The following is a 20,874-nucleotide window of genomic DNA, read 5'->3' as shown; positions in this document are numbered from 1 at the left end:
CAACACCTTTTTCCTTCCAGGCTAAGTAAGCTATCATATCCTTTACTTCCTGGAAGAGTGTCACTGCTCACAAGAATAAGGAAACTCCAAATCTAGGAATTGAAGTTATACCTTTCTGAAGGACACCAGTTGGACACAAATTAATTTTAATCTACTGATAATATTGGGTCCCGGCTCTTGTATTTCTCTTTTAAAAAGACTTGTGTTCCCCCTAGCAGAGAGAATCACAGCCTCCGGGACAGTAGTCTCCAGTATTTCCCCTTTTCAAGCAAATCAATAAACTTCTTTTTCCTTTTTCTCAAAATCTTGTTATAGCGTTGGAGTTGTAGCTCAGTGGTAGACAGCTTGTCTAGCACATGCGAGGCACTGGGTTTGATCCTCAGCAGCATATAAAATAAATAAAATAAAGATTGTGTCCATCTACAAATAAAATTTTTTAAAAATCTATTGATGGGCCGTGGAGACAAGGACAGAGTTGTTTTTTTTTTAAATTCATGAACTGCTTTATAGTGTTTCAAACAATTTATATGCCTATACAAATATATGTATATGACTCTTCTCCATCACCACCATCTCTTTTTCCTTTGCTTTACACAAACTGGACCGCACTTTAGACTCTATTCTGGAGTTAAAATCTTGAAGAGCTTGTCGCGTTAACACACTGATAGCCACCTCCCTATTAAGAGGCAGTATATAGCAGAGTTATGCATGCTCTAGGCTTCTGCTAATACAAAGCGCTCCGTTCGTGACAGCTACTTTCTCCTCCCAGGAGCGCAAAGGGCAGAAAAGACGACTCATTCCCCCTTGATCTCTTCCTCCCTCCTCTTCTGTACCCCTCTGTCCCCCATTCCTCCTTTTCTCCTCACCCTTCTCCTCCTTTCTCACTTTCCCTTTCACACACTGCACGCCCTCCCGGGGTTGCCTGGAGAAGATTTGTCCCCACCGGCCCCCGCCCAACCGGGGCCTCAGGTGGCTACTCACACTGACCCAGTCCCTTTCCACCGGCGCTCAGCTGCCGAGCCAGCGCCTGGACCCCAGGCCAGGGCAGGTTCCACCTGAGCTCGGACCCTCCTTGGAGCGACTGGGGGCTGAAGAAGTGGGTGAAGGTCGTGGAGATCCCGGTTCTTGGCAACTGGAAGCACAAGTCCGGCTCCCGGCTGTGCTCTGGGAGAGGTGGAAGTCGGAGGAGAAGCGAGGCGGAAAACCAGGGAGGGGACAGAGCCGCGCAGTCCCCGGAGACGCACGGGCCTGGGCGGGGCGCGGACGAGGGCGCGGCTGCTGGAGGGACTGCCCACAGGGAGCCGAGAGGCCAGCAAGGAATGCCTAGAGGATACCCGAAGCTTTTTCTGGCGTCTATGTTTTTCTTTTCTCCTTTTTCTTCCTTAGCCTTCTTTTCTGCTGTTACTCAGACTTTTCCAAGTTCCCCTTCTTGTTTTTCTTTTTCAGAGTAGAAATTAGAAGTTTATTAAAGTACTAAAGAAAAGACTTCTCCCAGAGGAAGAAGGAGACCCAAGAGATGGAATCCCCCCTCCTTGTTTGCTAATTTTCGTGTCCTTTTTTTCTATCTTCCAACACTCTTTCTTGGAAAGGACTGGCATGTTCGCTGCCTGTGTACCTTTTTTCCTGGTATCAAAGATAATTGGACTCTTAATTTATCCTAAAGTTTCTTTGGGTAAATAAGATTAAAAGGGGGTGGATTAAAAGGAGACTAAAGAAGGATTAAAAGGAGATTCAAGAAGTAGAGAATTAAAAGGCCAGCCTGTAAAGAAGTAGAGACATAAAAGGAAGCAGGATAAACTGAGAGCACGTCCCACTCCTGTCCCTTGGAAGGGAGATTCCTGGTTGACAAAACATCTATCTCAAGTCTTCTGAATGGCTAATGTGGAATCGTTTCCCCCCAAAATCGAAACAGGCTTGGAAAAAAGACAAGTCACCTGTTAGGGTGATAATGCTAGTGCTATGTTATAAAGATGAGGGCCAAACAAATAGAAGCAGAGAAACAAACTTTCCTCATGCAAAATAGATTAGCTGCCTTCTGGAAAATATTATTGCTTTCCTTAAGGAGTAGGTACCCTTGAGTCTCAGGTAACAACTGAACTTTGGTTCAGAATTGGTGGCATTCTGTTTTATCTATTAACTTGTCACAGGAGGTACCAGAGTTCCCAGAGAGGGGGACCTTGACTCAGAACAAGTGGGGTTCTTGGCATACTTGATGGAAAAGAATTCCAGCACCATCACTCAGAGACACGGACAAAGGTTTATGGCGAAGCAGATGTACATTCAAAGGAGAATGTGCGCTGTCTCCAGAGTGAGAAGTTTAGGGGCAAAACAAGGAATACACATTCGAGGGAAAAATGAAGGCCATCTCCAAAGGGAAAGACTGCAACCCCTTGGTGTGGGGTATTAATATTTGTAGAGGAATGGTGGCTAAGGGTTGGTCTGGAGGTGGAGTCGGTACAGTCACACAATTTTGTGCCAGTTTTCTCTGCACAAAAGCATTGCCCATGTACAGGCAAGGTATGGGTCAATAGCCTAGGCCAAGGCTGTGGGCTGGGTTGCTCAGAAATTTGTGAAGGTTCGTGACATTTCCAGCATTTCATTAGTTTGTAGACACTTCTCTTGAAACTCTTTCTTTTTTCTGTATCCCCAAATTCCTATCTCAAACTGATCCTGATCCCACCTTCCTTCCTTAGATACCTCCATTACAACTTATCCCATCATTTCCACATTCCCTATGGTGGACTGCATTTTCACACACACACACCCCACCGCAAGTTCAATATTAAAACACTAACCCCAGTGTGATAGTGTTTGAGTGGTGAGTCCTTTGGGAAGCAATTAAGTCAAGAGGGTGGAACCCTCACAAATGATACTCCTGGCCTCATAAGGAGAGGCCAGAGAGGAAGCTAGTTTGCTCTCTTTATTCCAAGTGAGAATACAATGAAAAGTCAATCATCTGCAACCTGGAGGATGGCTCTTGCCACACTGGCATCTGATCTCAGACTTCCAGCTTCTAGAACTATGAAAAGTAAGTGTTTGATGCTTAAGCCTCCCAGCCTATGGTAATTGTTATAGCAACCCATACTAAGACACTCTCCCTTTATAATAAATATATAAATATATCCTTATATTATCCTAAAATACAATTCATAAACAATATAACACATACACACACAATGTAAAAAATAGTAAAATGTGAGGCTGGAGATAGAGTTTAGTGGTAAATTGTGCACTTAGCCTGTGCAAGTCCCTGGGTTTGAGCCCCCTAATTAACAATAACAATAATAAAATGTCCTAAAAAGATATATAAGAATATCAGAAGAAAGGTGATTTGTAAGTAAATAATACATATATGTATGTGTGTGTGTGTGTGTGTGTGTATATATATATATATATAAATAAATGTTTGGGCATAGCTGGAGATACAACTCAGTTGGTACAATGCTTGCCTTGCATGCACGAGGCCCTGGGTTCAATCCCCAGCACCACAAATAAATACACAATACATACATACATAAAGCAATGAATGTTGGACATAATATTCAAGAGTATTCAAAATTTGGTAGTTAGATGCTTACATATTGTATAGAATTACCTTGAACATAACTACTACAAATGCAGAATGATACAAACATGTTATAATGGTGATACAGTTTGGATCCTAAAATATGCCCCAAAGGCTCATATACTAAAGGTATGGTCACCAGTCTGTAGTGCTACTGGGTACTGGTGGAACCTTTAGAATGTAGGGCCTACTACGTCACAAGGACATTTCCTCAAAGGGGATATTGAGACCTAGCCCCTTCTTTTCACTATTTTCCAACTATCCATCATTAATGTGATCAGTTTTCTCTTCTATGTACTCCCCACCATGATGTACTGCCATGCCACAGGCCCAAAGGCAAAAGGACAAAATGACTATGGACTGAAATCTCTGAAACCATGAGCCAAAATAAATCTTTCCGCCTTATAAGTTAATTATTTCAGGTATTTTGTCACAGCAACAGAAAACTGACTAAGACAAATTGTGATTCACATACCATGAACAGAGATACTAGTGTAGCACAGTTTTCCAAAATAATGAAAAACTTTTGGCAAATCTTTGAACCGGACAAGGCATGATCATATCATGATTTTTAGGGTAATTGCATTCCTGAAAAGTTTAATGTGTATTAAAGCTATGCATAAAATGCCTTGTGTTTATATTTTAAATAAAGTTAAATCCTAATTACAATGGATTTCAACAACATGAATGACTGGATAGGCATTCAACTTGGAAATGTAGGAATGTCCCACATTATATGGGAGTGCTTTGCACAATTGCTAAATGTCTAGCAAATCTTGAGTCCTACTCATCAAATGGCAAAAAAAAAAAATATTAATCATTGTGAGATTCAACAAATACCCGCAGCGTTACGCATTACAATCCTTCCCTCACTTTAAAAACCACCATTGAAACAGGCAAAGTGGCACATGCCTATAGTCCCAGTTACCAGGGAGGCTAAAGCAAGAGGATCACGATTTCAAGGCCAGCCCTAGGCAACTTAGCGAGACCCTGTATCAAAAACTTAAAGTAAATTAATTAATTTAAAAAAAATAAATTTAAAAAATGAAAAGAATTGGAGGGTGGCACGATCTGAGCAGTAGTTAGGGTTGTGCCTGCCTGGGGTCGTTGGAGGTGGGTGCCAGTGGTCATGAGGGGTAGAGCTCTTGTTCCCTGGCTACCATATGTAAGCTGTCTCCATGTCCATCTTCACCCCTAGCAACCAGATCCACCTGACAAAGTGGCAGCAGTTGGTATGAAGCACACGGGTAAGTGCTTTGAGATCACCTGTTACAAGAACAAGAGAAAGAGACCTTGATGAAGTCCTGCAAACCCACTCAGTGTTTGTAAATGTTTCTAAAGGTCGGGTTGCAAAGAAGGAAGATCTCATCAGTGCATTTGGAACAGATGACCAAACTGAAATCTGTAAGCAGATTTTGACTAACGGAGAAGTTCAGGTATCAGATAAAGAAAGGCACACACAGCTGGAGCAGATGTTTAGGGATATTACAACCATTGTGCAGACAAATGTGTCAACCAAGAAACAGAGACCATATACTGTGATCCTTATTGAGAGAGCCAGGAAGTACATCCACTATTCAGTCAAACCCACCAAGAGTATAAAGCAGCAGGCTTTAGAAGTGATAAAGCGGCTAAAGGAGAAAAATGAAGATCCATGTGCTCACATGAGGCTGGGTTCATTCTTCCAGTGAATGAAGAGAAGGAGCTGAAGGATAAGCTCAAGCCATTGATCAAGGTTATAGAAAGTGAAGACTACAGCCAGCAGCTAGAAATCGTGTCTTCTTGACCCAGGCTACTTCCAAGAAATTGATAGGCTAATTTAAAAAAAAGGAAACAAAGGCAAAGTTTCTTTGGAAGTACTTAATTTGAAAGCCATGGAAGAAGGAGATGAGAATTTGAATGACATTCATCAGTCTCTTTGGCTATAAAACACTAAAGCAAATGTTTCTGTTTCTGATACCACTGTTTTATTTCTGTGATTTGCCAAAAAAAAGCAAAACTTACTCAGTTTGACATTTCCGTCTTGTGTTAATGTGTACCTATAAAGATTTCCTACATGAGTATAATGTGGGAATAATTTTGTTTTAATTTTAAATTGGTGTTCTAAGCAAAAATGAAAACTCAAAAGTACCAGGTCCAGAGGGTCATTTTGCTGCTGTTTCATGTCTTAATAGCTTTCCAAAATGAAAGCTACTTGAGACAACTCTTAAGGCTAAAAAGTTAAGTTTTGACATTATATAAGTAAAATTATTTGGTGAATATGTCTTTATGATAAAAAGAAGTATCTACTAGAAAAGGAAATGTGTCTTGTTTCTATGTAATACAGTCTGAAGGGGTAACTATAGTGTCTGTAAAGCTTGGACGGTGACTTTCTGGTTATGTGAAAATAGGTATGTGATGATTGCAGGACTAAATAAGATCATTGAACATGTTGCTATAACTTGGATTATTCTTGATAAAATATAAAGTATATTTTACCATGTATTTATATTTATATTTTACATATTTATATTTTACCATATATTTACAATATATTTCTAATTTAAAAGTTATAATATATATTAATATAGTTAAAATTATGTGTAATTAATAAAACTACTATTTTTTTATTAAAGAAAAAGAATTGGAGATATAGCTAAGTAGTAGAACACTTGCCTACCATGTGTGAGGCCCTGGGTTCAAATCCCACTACCATAAAACCGTGTATACATACATACATACATACATAAAATAAATTTTAAAAAGGGGTCAGGGAGGTAGTTCAGTGGTAAAGCATTCCTGGCTCAATCTCCAGTATTGAAAAAAAAAAAAAACAGTGGGGGTGAGGGTGGTGGAGAACCACCATTGAAGATCTGTCTATGGAGAAAGGAGGATGTAAGGGTCCTGCGGAGCGTCAGAGAAAGAGACCACACAAGAGACTGGCTCCATGCAATTGGCAAAAGGGGATTTATTGGGGATCCATTCCAGCACGCTGGGGCCCCGTGCTCACTCAAGAAGGGAGAGCAGCCCGGAGCCCCAGCAGAGGTTCAAACAGAGCTTAAGTACACTTTTTGGGGAGGGCGGGAGGCTTTGCATACATCAGAACAAATCATAATGAGGCATGGGAAAATTGAACAACAACTCTAAGACGTGATTAGCATTGGCGGGAACCTGCCGGGCGGGGGTGATTGGTCACTCCTAAGCAGGGTACACATTGAAACTGATTGGTTCGGGCCCTGTGACAAACTGCACAGGGCTGTAGGCTAAATGGCCAGTAGGGCGTTGTCTTAACTATCTCAGGAATCTGGGTGTAACAGAGGAACTTAATAATACCTAATTTTAATTCAAGCTTTCCAGTTTAGAAACTTTACCCTTTCAGAGGATTCCTATAAGATCTAGGAAACATGAAAGCAGAAACTGACCAAGGTGACTTGAGGCTAAAAAGTTAAGTTTTGACATTATATAAGTAAAATTATTTGGTGAATATGTCTTTATGAGTGGAGGCATATCCAGAAAAAGGAAGCAAGAAGAGGCAGGACTCATGTAGGATATTTCTTCCTTTTGGGGTCTGTGGCAGGGCAGGGGCAAGTGCTGGTAATTGAACATAGGGTCTCAAGGCTAAGCAGATTGCAACCCCAACCCTTAGTTTGAAGATCTTTGTTGTTGTTGTTTTCATTTTTTAATTAATTTTTTAAATTTATATATGACAGCAGAATGCATTACAATTCATATTACACATAAAGAGCACAATTTTTTATATCTCTGGGTGTTTACAAAGTATATTCATACCAATTCATGTCTTCATACATGAACTTTACATAATGATGACCATCACATTCCACCAAAGATATGGAACACTTCACGGATCTGTATGTCATCCTTATGCAGGGGCCATGTTAATCTTCTGTATTTCGTTCCAATTTTAGTATATATGCTACTGAAGCGAGCACTAGTTTGAAGATCTTAATTCTCTTTGTGATTCTAGAATTGAGCAACACTTTATTTCATAGAATATAGTAAGTGTTCCTATGGGTTGAGCAGAAGAGTTTTGTTTTATAGGCAAAAAAATCTTTTGTTTCTAAAGAAAGAAGAAACAAAAGAACAAAAAGCAGATCGGTCATTTCAAAAGTTACTTTCTTCTACTAAACAGTGGCATGAGGAGTCAAAATCATAGAAAAATAATTGGTTAGTATCAGGTTATTTCAGGCTACTTCTTTTGTGTTAAGGATTAAAGCAGAGAAATCTTCATTATCCTGCTAATTGAAACTGGCCTCTTGGGAACTTTGGCAGGTATCTTTCTAATCTTGGTTTCTCAGAAAATCATATAAACAGCTTAGTTTTGGCTGGTGATATGTGAGTAAAAAACTTCATTTTTATCTGTTGCCTGGTCTGTTGGGGCCTAGTGTAGAAGTTTAGTTCAAAATGATGGCCTCTGATAGTTTTTATTTAACTAATTTAATAAGGAATGCACTTGCCACACCTGAATTGCATATATATAAATTAAAAATTTGAACCAGTTTCCAGAGATTCTATTTCCAATCAGACAGTAACCAATCCCTAATGACTATTTCAGTTGGGTTGGGGGGGGGCGGGAAACCAGATAAACTATCATTGCTTGAAACAGAGAAAATCTTTCAACTAATAAGATGTTCATGAAGTTCAAATTCAGCTTTTCTTTCCCATGAACAGTGTTAAATGCATTGCCAATATTTGCTGCTTTGAGGGTCCTGTTTTCCTAAACTAGTTACTCCCTTGAATCAAAGCAATATTTCCTCAGATTACAATCATTGATCAAATCAGGAGTTTTGCCAATCAAGAAAAAAATCCCAAAGCCAAGGAAACATTCTGCCATTTCCCAGTGGATTTAATTCATTGAATCCCCACAAAATTATCTTATTTTCCTTGTTTTTCAGATTCTAGGTTTCAGGACCACTTACTTTTTCCTACATATATGACTTACACTCTCTTTAGGGAAGAGTCCTACCACCTATTAAAATTGCTCACTTCTGGTCAGTTTCATGCACATTCATTGTGAAACATCTGCTAAGCACCTATCAAGTGCATAGTACCAATTCCTGTGTAAAATGTGTAAGTCATGCCTTCTTTTCAAGGACTCATGGTCCCCAAGACAGGCACATACAGAAGTCACAGAAACACATGGAAGATAATGAGAAGTGCTATATTAGACTAAGGAACAAACTATACGTGTTTATGTTGTGGGGAGGGATCTCAGAACACTTCCTGAAGGAGATGGACTTGGAACTGGGAAGGGCAGGCCTCTGATAAGAAGCTGAGAAGGGAGTGAGCTGGTGGAGAGTGGAAAAGTCATTGGTTTTACTTGATCCCCCAACCCCCTGCTCCTTTTTGAATAACTACCAATAGATTCACAGTATGTTTCTTTTTAATCAAATTTGGGGAAATAGAAAAGGAAAGGTAGACTGAGTCTCAAAAGAAATGCTCATGACTCATGACTTTACCTGCAAAATTTAACATTGTGCAAGAAAAATTTGCACAAAATTATATAACTCTGCTCTGACTCCACCTCTGGTCCAGTCCCTTGTGATAGTAAAAGCAAATATGACTCCATTCTGTAAAACAACCATGAGAAGTAGAATGGTCATGACTGGGGTAAGATGTTCTTTTCCTTTTGCTATAGAAACCTTTAAGAACCCAGAACTACCTAATGGGGCATTGTTTCTGTAACTAGGGTAACGGGGTTCTGTTTCTGTAATTGGGGTGATTGGGCTAACTGTGATTGGTTAGGCTTCCCACTTTGGTAACTTGGATTGCTTGCACTGGCTAGACTCCTGAACATCCCTTTTGTGGTTTTCAAGCTTATAAGGAGCACCCTTGCAATTGTTCGGGATGATCAAGGAAACAGCTTTACGTTCTGGTCAGTCACCACAGTGTGCTTCAATAAAGGCTTGATTTGATTATACATGAGCAGCCTGGAAGTCAGTTTATGAAACCCTGGGACAAAGCTTTAACTATAACACCCTAGCACTCATTCCTCTATAAATATTTACACCCTACACCAATGGGTTGCTGTCTTTCCCTCTGGAGATAGCCTGCATTCTCCCTTGAATGTGCTTTTGCTTCTCAAAATAAACCTTTGTCTGTGTCTCTCACTGGGTGTGTTGAAGTCCTTTTCTATCCAAAATGCCAAGAACCCCATTGTCCTGAACTGGGAACTCATTGAGAGACCTCCCTTCTCCAGAGGCATCTCTTCTCCTATGATATCACTACAACCAACTTTAAACCATCACAGAATCTGTGATATATGAACAAGCACTTACTTAATAGCCCTTGACACCCCAGATAAACCGCTCTGGGCCACTTGAAAGCAGCAGACACCAATCAGCAGATTAAAAGAACCTTGAGGTCATCTCCCTTCTGATTCCTTTGACTGAAAACGATCCTGCATTTGGTCTCTGGTCTGGTAACTGTTAACATCATCTTTCTTCATTTTCTTCTAAGGGATATTCCCCATTTACTAGACTCCCTTATCAGGTATGGTATATGAAAGGAAACCACATATTCTTTGCTTCTCCTTTCACTGAGAGTCTGATTCCTTACTTCTTCAATCTGGGCTGAACAAGTAACTTGCTTGACCAATATAACATGGCAGAAGTGACATTCCAGGACTTCAGGTCACATCAAAGGAAACTTCCACCTTCTACCCAAGACTCTGAAATATTTCCTTGGGAAGCCCTGAGTTGCCAAAAAGTCCAACTGCCTTGAGACTGTGTTGTTCAAGATGCCACTTCTGTTAACAGTCTCAACTGAGCTCAGTCTTCCAGCCACCCCCACCAAGGCCCCAGACATGGGAACAAAGCTGTCTTGAGCCCCCCAGATCAGCCCACCTACCAAATGAATGTCATCATATAATTTTTTTATCAGTGACACATGAAATAGAAGAATTATCTAATGGAACACTGCCCAAATGTAGTGAAACAAATAACACAAAACTGTGAGATACACAGCAGAACCCTTATTCATGATTTCACTTTCCATGATCAATAATGGTCAGGAAATATCAGATAGAAAATTCTAGAAATAAACAATTCATAAATTTTGCAGTCTATTGTTACAATTGTTCTATTTCATTATTAGTAATTAATCTCTTACTGTGCCTAATTTATAAATTAAACTGTACTCATTTACTTATTTATTTGGGGATTGAACCCAGGAGCGCTCTACCACTGAGATCCAGTGGTTTTTGCTTATTGGTTTTTGCTACTTGCCAAAGCTAGCCTTGAACCTGTGATTCTCCTACCTCAGCCTCCTTAGTTGCTGGAATTACAGGCATGTACCACCATGCCTGGCTATAAATTAAATTTTATTGCAGATATATATATATATATATATATATATATATATGAAATATGTATATATATGAAAAACCATGTATACATAAAATTTGTTCTGTTTGAGGTTTCACACATCCACTGGGGGTCCTGGAATGTACTACCAGAGATAAGGGAGGACCATTGAAATAAAATGATTGTTCTAAGTCATTAAATTTTATTTATTTATTTATTGGTAGTGAGGATTGAATCCAGGGGCACTTCATCACTAGTTTCATCCCCAGTCTTTTTTTTTTTTTAATTTTGAGAAAGGGTCTTGCTAAATTGCTTGCTGAGCTTGAATTTATGATACTCCTGTCTCAGCCCCCTGAGTCACTGTGATTATAAGCAAGTGCCACCATACCCAGTTTAAGTCATATAAATTTTGAGCATTGGTACAATTCAGACAAATGTTCCCCAAAGGCCCATGTGTTAAAGGCATGGTCAGCAGCATGTAATATTATTGGGATATGGTAGTGTAACTGATTTTGACCCCCAAACTAAAGGAAGATTGATTGATTTTTATTAATTATTATTAGGATTGAACCCAGGGTTGCTTTACCACTATGTCACATCCCCAGCTCTTTAATTTTTTATTTTGAGACAGGATCTCCTTAAGTTGCTCAGGGCCTCGCTACACTGCTGAGGCTGACCTGGAATCTGCAATCCTCTTTCCTCAGCCTCCAGAGTCACTGAGAATACAGGCATGTCACCACCACACCCAGCTAAGGAAGGTTTATTTTTAACCAAAAATAAGAGAAACAGGGAGAAAAGGTCACAGATCAGCTTCTCAACGCCTTGGGGGCTAGGACATTATAAATACAGGGTAAAAGAAAATGAGAGGAAGGGCTGGGGATATGGTTCAGTGGTCGAGTGTTTGCCTGGCATGTGTGAGGCCCTAGGTTCATACCCAGTACCACACCCAAATAATATGCTCTTCCCTCAAATAAAAACCTTGTTTGGGGACTGGGGTGGTGGTTCAGTGGTAGAGCACTTGCCTAGCATGTGTGAGGCACTGGGTTTGATTCTCAGCACCACATACAAATAAATAAAGTTCTATTAACAACTAAAAAAGTAAAATTAAAATAAAAAAACTTGGTTTGGAGGATAGGCTAATAAAGGAGAGGAATTTTCATGTCTTTTCTGAAAATAGTGGATATTTTTTGGGCATTCAGACATCACTTCTTTTTGATGCTTTTATGGTTCTTCCTGGTCATCATTATGGCAATTGTCATTGTCATGGCACGGGGGTAAAAGGAGCATCATTTAGCATGCAGATGGATTCTAATAAAATTGGAGGTTTTCTGGTGGTCATGCTGATAGCTACATAGATCCAACTGGTTTAAGCTAGCCCATCTGAAGAGGAACTACTGGCCTTCAGGCAACCTGTTTCCTCAAAAACAAGCAAGATTAGGGAAGGATAGAAATTTCACTAGTTACATAGGCAATACAAGAGTGGAGCAGGGTAATAGTAGAAGCTTTAAGGGGTCGAGGGACTTAGTGAGAGGAAGTTGGATCCCTGGGGGTGTGCCCTTAATGGAGATGTTAGGTCCCTCCTCTTCCTTCCTCTCTCTTTTGCTTCTCTGCTGCCATGAGATGAGCATGTTAAGTAGCAGGTAGACATGAGCAGTGGGAATGTGGAATTGAATGGGTTGATTTTGTAGACTGAGCCTACGTGCTAACTCTCACCTCCTCTTTCTTTGCAGCAGTTCACACAAGGCCATTCTGACCCAGCTGTGATTTAAAAAGATAGCAGTGCTTACAACCCTTAATAAGCTTGTTACTCTCAGGGAAATACTTCATTCTTAGGAATGAGGAATGTAGATCCAAAAATTCCTTCACTGATAACAAACAAGTTACCCTGATCCAGCTAGTCCTGAATGAAAGAGGGCCTTTGTGACTTTTACACAAACCAAAATGACCAAGAGTTGCCTTTTGGTAGAAATATGCATAATAAGGACTTTAAAAAATCTGACTTTAAAAAAGTCCTACTATCAGTCAAAAGTTAAGAGGTAATGCTTGGGCAGAATTCTCCAGAAACCTCCTTGTGAACCCTAATAATACTGAACACACAAAAAAGTGAGTTGTCACTCTCCTCTCCCCCTTGAGAGTATCTTTCCCCGATTTTTTCTCTTCTAATCAACTTTGCTGTTCTTTACTAAGTCTTATATCTTGCTTGAACTTCTCTCATGCAGGAGCACAGGAGCAGAGAATTCAATGTAATCTCTGCTAAGATCTTACCTCAGGTATCAACTTATCTCCATTATCAAGAGGCTTCCTATCTCATCATTACCACATGCTTCCACATGATGTACTGCCTCACCACAGGCACTAAAGGGACGGGGCTAAGTGATTAAGGACTGAAACCTCTTCAACCATGATCCAAAACAAATGTTTTGTCCTTATGAGATTATTTACCTCGAGTGTCTTTCTGTGTGTGTGCTCACACTTCAATGCTGAGGATTGGACCTAAGGCCTTAAGCAAGTGCTCTACCATTAGGCTACATCTCTTGCCCTTGCTTAGAAATTTCATTTTGATACAGGGACTTGCTAAATTGCTCCCGCTGATTTCAGATTTGCAATCTTCCAGCCTTAGTCCCCAGATAGCTGTGATTACAGGAGTGTACCACCTGGTTGTTATTTTGCTCTCCTGATTTCTTGAAACCCAAAGTTTCATTCTGGTTACATGAAACTTTAGTATGAATGGCTTCATTTTAATTTTTACTCTGGTTTGTTGGAGCCACCTGCAGGAGCTCAGTCCAAAACAATGGCCCTCTGTAACTTTTTAAAACACTTAATTCCTAACATGTTGGAACTGTGCAGAAGGTTCATTTAGTGGACTTGCTCATCTTGGATGGTAGATTAGCCATGATACATGCTAACCCATGTGGCAAGCTAATCTCCCTGGACAAGGAGATTCACTTCCACAGTTTGTTATGCTCCCTCATCATTCACCCAACAAACAATTATTAATTGGCATTTTCAAGTTACTCAACATCCAAACTATGCCCTGAAATATATGCAGTAATGTCACGTTTTTCCTAGTAGCTGTACAAACCTAGAGTTGGGGTCAACAAATCCAGGGAAACATTATGGTGATCCATAAAGCTTAGCACTTCTTTCCCTCCTCATGTAATCAGGGAAATGGGTATGTTTCTCAACCTACAGAGGTATTAGAAGAGGTCTTGTTATACGATAATGGAAAAATTTAGCGCATTATTTCCACATACATCTGCCTTTTGCATAAAAATTTAATAATCAACTTCCATACCATCTTGGGATACTTGTTTAGAAGATATGAAGGCTAAACTCTTGATGTCTAAACCCTGGCCAGGAAGTAACTTTAGAACTTGTTTCTTGCATATTAGCAAACAAATATTTGAACAGGCTAAATAAAAGGTCAGTGGCTATTTTGAGTAGCAATACTCTTCTTATTTATTCAGTGCTAGGAATTTAACCCAAGACCTCAAATACACTACACACACTCTACCACTGAGCTACACCCTACCCTGAGTGTGAATATTCTAGATTTGTAGCCACAATAAAACCTCACCAATTTAACCATAAAATTTGCTCTGACCAGCAATCTAGCCAGCTTCATTACCAGAATGTCAGCCCCTGACTTCTATTTCTTAGGCACACTCTGGGAGCTGTTGCGACACCTGCTGGAACTGTGTAGCCAGTTACATAAAGAGGGATTGACATTGTTACTTTAGCTTTTGGCAAATCCAAAAAGAGAAAAAGTGAAACTGGTCTAGAGAGGAGAGACTAGAACACATATTACAATCTGATAATCCCTGAGCACTGTCTCTTGGGGGATCCTGGGAAGAGGACTGACAATCCTAGAGATTGAACAGAACCCAAACAATCCTACTTGCAGCTTGCCAGCCACATTTTAGCAGTTGGTTAGAAACAGCTATCCTCACTTTCCTAACTACTCTCCTATTTCTCACTACATAGTTGGTTCAAATGGTGCAGAATGGCTTGCCCAAGTTTAAATAGCTGGTTGACACAGAGCTGACATTAGAATGCAAGTCCTCTGATTTTCAATCTGGTGTGTGGCCAGAGTAGCACCTGCTCCCTTTGGCATTTCTTCTGCTTTTTTTTTTGTTTGTTTGTTTTTGTTTCATGGTACTGGAGATTGAACCCAAGGCCTTGTACATGTCAGGCAAATGCTATACTACTGAACTACATCCCCAGCAATTTTTATCTTATTTTGAGTCAGGGTCTTAGTAAGTTTCCCAGCTGGCCTTAGACAGCAGTCCACAACTCTTGGAAGATGGGGCCTTCCAGAGGAGTACAGACTTACATCAAAAGAATAATCACATTAAAATGAGGATACCTGATTTCACATAGGATTTGAGTGCTACTCTTGAGTCAGGAGGGCATTTGGAAATCAAAATAATGGACTTGAGGGAATATTTTAATGTCATGTAGGAATAATGAAACTAACTATGAAATTTGTATTGTTAAAACAAAATTCTTGAGACTGAGGCATCTCTGAAAAAAAAGGGGGGGTGGTTATTGAGATATTGTAGATGCTAGCCAGAAAAGGATCAGGTCCTAGAACAAGTTTCCACAATTACCAGCACTAGGACTAGGTACTTATTAGGAGAATGTCCCTGGACCTCCAGTTAAAAGTATTTTAATAAACTTTGGGAAGGAAGGCAATGTTTACATTGAATGTTCATTGGGCTATAAATAGGAGGGGTGAAATAACACAAAGCAGGGAAAGTTTTGGGGTAGGAGAGAGCAGTCCACAAAGAGAGTTACTTGATGGAGAAGTACTTACTGCTTCTGGATTGCTTGGGATTAACAGTCCAGAAAGCTCATATGCAAAGAGGTAAGGGGTTCCTGGTGGTCTGCCATGAAGGCATTTAAGTCCTAAACAGTCTTTTTGTTGGTTTTATCTATAACTGTTAACTGATCAACTAAGTTTCCTAAGTTTTTCCTCTCTCCATCCTTTCATTCTCTGACTCTCATAATTATAAGGGTGGTAGTGTTGTCTTTCAGTGCTGTAGATGGAACCCAGGGCTTCATGCATGCCAGGTAAGCTCTCCACCACTGAGCTATATGGATCCTTGCAATTAAATTTATGACATCTTAGACTTTTTTAAAAAATCAGGTCTTAGGAGACATCTGGAATACTTGGTTATTACATTGGAATAATTCAAGATATGGGTGGAGACAATACAGTATATACTAAAATATGGTTATTTAAACATGCACTATGGAGTTCAACAGACCTGTGTTTAAAGTCCTCCTCTGTCACTGATTAGCACTGTGATTAAGGCTACAAAAGAAAACATGGTTAGGGGCTGGGGTGTAGCTCAGTGATAGAGTGCATGCTTAGCATATACATGGTCCTGAATTCAACCTCCAGCATTGCATATGGAAAAGAAAAGAAGGTCAATAATCTCATAACCCCTCTCAGTGGGACTAGAGGCTGATTTTTTTGGCAGAGGTGGGGGACAGATTCTGAGTGTTGGCCTCAAAATTGTGATTCCCCCTGCCTCAGCCTCCTGAGTCACTGGAATTACAAGTGTGCACCACCATGCCCCACTGGAGGCTGGTGCTTGAGTCTGCAGTACACAGAGCATGCTCATGTGGCAAAGGTGCAAGGGAGGCTCTATTGTCACTGGGTCCTTCTTTTAAAATCTCACCAGGTATATAATTTGCATAATAATACTTGCCCCAGCGTATCCTAATAAATGAAACAAACTGTTGGAAAGAAGAACCCACTACCTCTTGCTCTGCTTGAGCTCCTCTGAAATTTACAGCTACTATGTATTATAGAAATTGGATGTTAGATTCCTCAAGACCATACCTCTATGCCTCCAGTGCCACTTATACTGGCTACTTGCTTCTATTTGTAGAGTCCAAGTATGAATTTTATGAATAAAGCCTGCTGCTCAGTGGAGATGGATCTGCATTAGAGAAATGGCAGAACAGAGAAAGCAGGCTCTCAAATCCTTTCACCAGAGTTTAAATACCTACTCAACATTTACAGACTCTGAGGCTTCATGTGAGCTACTTAAGTCCTCTGAGCCTCAGTCATCTCAACTGTAAAATGAGGATGATAATAATAACACCTCTTTATGGGATATGTCTGCATTGGTTATAAGTGGTGGGAAAGTAGCTCAGAGGCAGAGCACTTGCCCTACATGCCTAAGGTCCTGAGTTTGAGCTCAGAACAACAAAAAGAAGCAAACTCAGACAAGAATGATTTAATCACTGCAAAATCTTTATTTAAGCCTCTGTTTAGGTACAAATCACAAAGAAAATGTTTACAGACGTTCACCCAACTCTTACAGTTTCTCATCCCCTCCAATTTCCTGCTTCCTTTTCTTCTTTAATTTCTTTTTTCTTTTATATATCCCACTTATTCTTTCTCATTCTCAACTATATTCCTTGTCTATTTTGTGTGTGTGTGTTTGTGTACGTGTGTGTGCGTGTGTGTGTGAGCGCGCACATGCGCACGGTACTGGGGACTGAATTGAGAGGTGCTTTACCACTGAGCTATATCCTCAGTCCTTTCTTAATTTTAATCTATTATCATTTTCATTATTATTTTGGAACCCCAGGGGCACTTAATCACTAAGTCACATTTCCAGCCTTTTTTATTTTTTGAGACAGGGTCTTGCTAAGTTGCTTAGGGCCTTGCTAAGTTGCTGGGGCTGGTCTGGAGCTTAAAATCCTCCTGCCTCAGCCTCCTGAGTTGTTAGGATTACAGGTGTGTGCAACCACCTGGCTTGACTATCTTAAACAGAGATATAGGGGGAAAAAAACCTTAGTAAAATAATAAAATCACAAAAATATATAAACACAGGTTAAGAACTTCTAGGGACAGAATGAAGAAAGGTACAAAGGAGATTCCATTATCACCTTTAGGAGTATGAAAATCTTAAACAATGATAATAGAAAACTGACCTATGGCAAAGAATTCATTTTTCTTTGCCCTGAGTAGCCCAGGGGGTAGAAATAAAAACACCAGAGAGGAAAGATTTAGGGGAACTGTGTGGGGAGTGAATATACAATTAAGTGAAAGGAATTGTCTTCAAAAAGGCTCCAAAGAAGAGGGCGCTAGAAACAACAGTAGAGTTCTCTGAAGAGTCTCTGGAATACCCACTTGTCCTTTGCTGAGAAGAAACAAGGCATAGAAGATCCTCCTTTCTTCATTCCACCTTCTCTGACAAGTTTCTGTATTTTTTAAATTATTTTATGCTATTTCTTCGCAGTGCTGGGGATCCAACCTAGGACCCTGTGAATGCTAGGCAAGCATTCTACCACTGAGCTACATCCCCATCCTCAAATGGTAAGTTTCTAGACAGCCTTCAAGATTCAGGTTGGCTGGGCACAATGGCGCACACCTGTAATCCCAGCCACTCTAATGACTCGGGAGGCTGAAGAGGATTGTAAATTTGAGGCCAGTCTTGGCAACTTAGCAAGTCCCTAAGCAAATTAGCAGGAGCCTGTCTCAAAGTAAAAAATAAAATAAAATAAAAAGGGCTGTGGGGTTGGAGCTTAGTGGTAAAGCACCCCTAGATTCAGTTCCTACTGCCAAAAAACAAAAAAAAAAAACAAAAATTCTAGTTCAGACTATACCTATTTGATGATGCCTTCCTCAATGGAAGCTTCCCTGAACAGAGTTCTCACTTCACGGTCTGGACTCCCACAGGACTTTGCTCAGACTTCTACATCCACCATGACACCCGTATTGCTTTACAAGTCTGTCCTCTGATCAGGAGCTCTCTGTGTTATGTATCCTTGGTGTTTCACACAGTGCCTGGCATATAACAGGCAATTAATAACTATGTGAGGGGAAAAAAAAAGAGGCAAAAAAACAAACAAGTCCACAAGGAAGAGAAGGCTGGAGGGAGAGAGAAAACATCTGACTCAACCTTGCCTGAAATAAACTTAAAACAACTCTGGGGACAGAGACTGACAAGGAGAAAGGGCTTTTCCGTCTTCTCTGCCTTGTGCTCTTCTTTCAGCTGTTCCCTTTCACACTACAACTGTCCCATTTCTGCTTCTGGCCCCTCAGTTTACCCAAAGGGAAGGAAAGAGGCCAGATAGGTCTCTAAATTCTTTAATCCCATCCCTTCAGACCACATCTCTTTTCCACGGTAGGCATCTCCTCCTGGGCCTCTTTATCTCCCCATAACACACACAATACTCTCACCTCATTGCCCTGGAGAGGTCATCAGGCATCTGGGTCACCTATGCTGTCCAGGTTCTGATGGGAGCTTCTGTCTCTCATGGAAACCAAAAGACTCTCATGGAAAGCCTAGTCTCTAGGCTGGAAACACTAGACTCAGCCTACAAAAATTGTCTAAGAAAGAATATTATGAAGAGGCATCCCAGGAATGGCAGTAGAAAGGAGCAAGTGCTAGGAAAAGGACAGCTGAACAGTTCCTCCCACACGCCTAAGCTCATGGATGGCCTTTTCCCATTTTCTCCTCAATCCATGGATTAGAATTTCTTTTCTAACTATCCTTCATGTATGTCTCCTATGCTTTGCTACTGGAGCTTTTGTTTTGGTTTGGTTTGGTTTGGCTTTATTTTGAGACAGAGTCTTGTTAAGTTGCATAGACTGGCCTCAAACTTACAATTTTCCTGCCTCAGCCTCCCGAGTAGCTGGGATTACAGGTATGTGCCACTGCATCAGGCTTTGATCTTTTCTTTTATTCTTTGGTGCTGGGGATGGAACCCGAGGCTTCATGAATGATATACCATTGAGCTACACCCGCAGTGTCTACTGAAGCTTCTTAACTCTTCCCAACCAGATGCACTTCCCCTACCAAGAATCCCTAAGCCTTGTGGAATTACTCCTGGGTTGCCTATTTTACCCAACTATTCAGCTGCCTGGGCTTCCCCAACACCCTTTCCTCAGTGGAGATCATATGTACAAAAGCAGTTTATGAGCTGTAAAATACTGAATGAGAATAAAATACTATCAAAAAGCCTTCTCTGTCTCTCCTCATAATCTCTGTCCTTTCCTTAAGATATTCCTTATCCCTTCCTCCCCTGATACACTGCTGCTCCCTCTTCACCCAGCAGGTTTAGTTTGGTGCAGGGTGGGAACCAATGCTATGTGCTGCACCGTGGGGAGTGTCAGGATGCAGGCAGGCATCTCAGCCCGAGGCCTTGGCAGAGTTCCCAGGCACAGCCATCGGCCCAGGCCAGGACAATAAGCATGGATAAGGTGGGAAAGGGCATAGGTACGGTGGCTGTAGCCTCCTAATACCAGTAGCTCCCCCTGGAGCACAGCACCTGCAGCACCCACATGGGGGGAAGGCAGGGGTGCCAGGCGAGTCCAGCTATCAGTTCTTGGCTCATAAGCCTCAAAGCTCAGCAAGTCCCCAGTCTCACCCAGTCCACCTGCCACATATAGTCGTCCTCCCAGAGCAGCCATGACATGGCCAGCCCGAGGTATGCCCATTGGGCTCAAAAATGTCCCTGGTTTCTCAAGTTTGGGGTCGTAGTGCAGCAATGAGCCCAGGTATTGACCAGTCCCATTACAGCCACCACTCACATACAACTGGCCCTCCAAGATGGCAGCTGCATGGGCAAAGCAGGGTGCCGGAAGTGCAGGTGCTGGCCTAAGGGAGAACAGGATATAAGATCAGGCAACCAGCATCTTCAACTCTGCTTCTACTCCAAGTCTAATTTCTCCCTGATGGCCCCCTGCCTGCTTACCTCCAGATATTGAGTTCAGGGTTATATGTTTCCACAGAGTTGAGAGCAACACCATTGTATCGTCCACCCAGGGCATAAAGTTGTCCATCCAATGCCATCAGGGGGAAAAAACTCCGAGCCTGGCATAAAGGTGCCACCTCCTCCCAGTCCTCTTGACTGGGGTCCCACCTGGGCACAGTGGGACAAGAGATGGAAAGAATGACTCTGGGAATCTATAGTTAGTTGGGTCATCAATTTCTCTCACCTGCCCACCTTGGGGCCTGCCACACCCTGCCCATTCTTAGA

The 20,874-nt window shown here is 41.1% G+C and overlaps 2 protein-coding genes, 1 non-coding gene and 1 pseudogene across 7 annotated transcripts in view; 1 reads left to right on the top strand and 3 right to left on the bottom strand.

The window, feature by feature from the left end:
• Tep1 (telomerase associated protein 1) overlaps positions 1–1,245 on the bottom strand; it is a 39,024-nt gene extending 37,779 nt beyond the window's left edge. Inside the window, exon 1 of one of the 2 annotated variants that reach the window (XM_021720878.3) lies at positions 982–1,245. The gene's annotated coding sequence lies outside the window, so the exon portion shown is untranslated. The remainder of the gene's footprint in view (positions 1–981) is intronic. The other variant, XM_013365740.4, reaches the window with a different exon arrangement.
• A 3,498-nt stretch (positions 1,246–4,743) lies between these two features.
• On the top strand, positions 4,744–5,493 carry LOC101969558 (ribosome maturation protein SBDS pseudogene; annotated as a pseudogene).
• A 1,894-nt stretch (positions 5,494–7,387) lies between these two features.
• LOC120886937 (U6 spliceosomal RNA) lies at positions 7,388–7,494 on the bottom strand. Its single transcript, XR_005730121.2, has one exon. It is a non-coding gene; the product is annotated as a U6 spliceosomal RNA (small nuclear RNA).
• A 9,619-nt stretch (positions 7,495–17,113) lies between these two features.
• Positions 17,114–20,874, bottom strand: part of Klhl33 (kelch like family member 33) — a 28,355-nt gene continuing 24,594 nt past the window's right edge. For all 4 annotated transcript variants that reach the window (XM_078049902.1, XM_078049901.1, XM_040274841.2 and 1 more), the window contains 2 exons: positions 20,590–20,757; positions 17,114–20,492 (listed from right to left, as the gene is read on the bottom strand). In XM_078049902.1, coding sequence (XP_077906028.1) covers positions 19,940–20,492; positions 20,590–20,757 — 721 coding nt within the window. In that variant the 3' untranslated portion in view covers positions 17,114–19,939. The remainder of the gene's footprint in view (positions 20,493–20,589; positions 20,758–20,874) is intronic.

The sequence above is a fragment of the Ictidomys tridecemlineatus genome, chromosome 5, assembly GCF_052094955.1.
Source record: "Ictidomys tridecemlineatus isolate mIctTri1 chromosome 5, mIctTri1.hap1, whole genome shotgun sequence".
In the NCBI taxonomy this organism is placed as follows: Eukaryota; Metazoa; Chordata; class Mammalia; order Rodentia; family Sciuridae; genus Ictidomys; species Ictidomys tridecemlineatus.
Note: the sequence above shows the minus strand (reverse complement) of the source record. Positions and strands in the feature narration are given on the sequence as shown.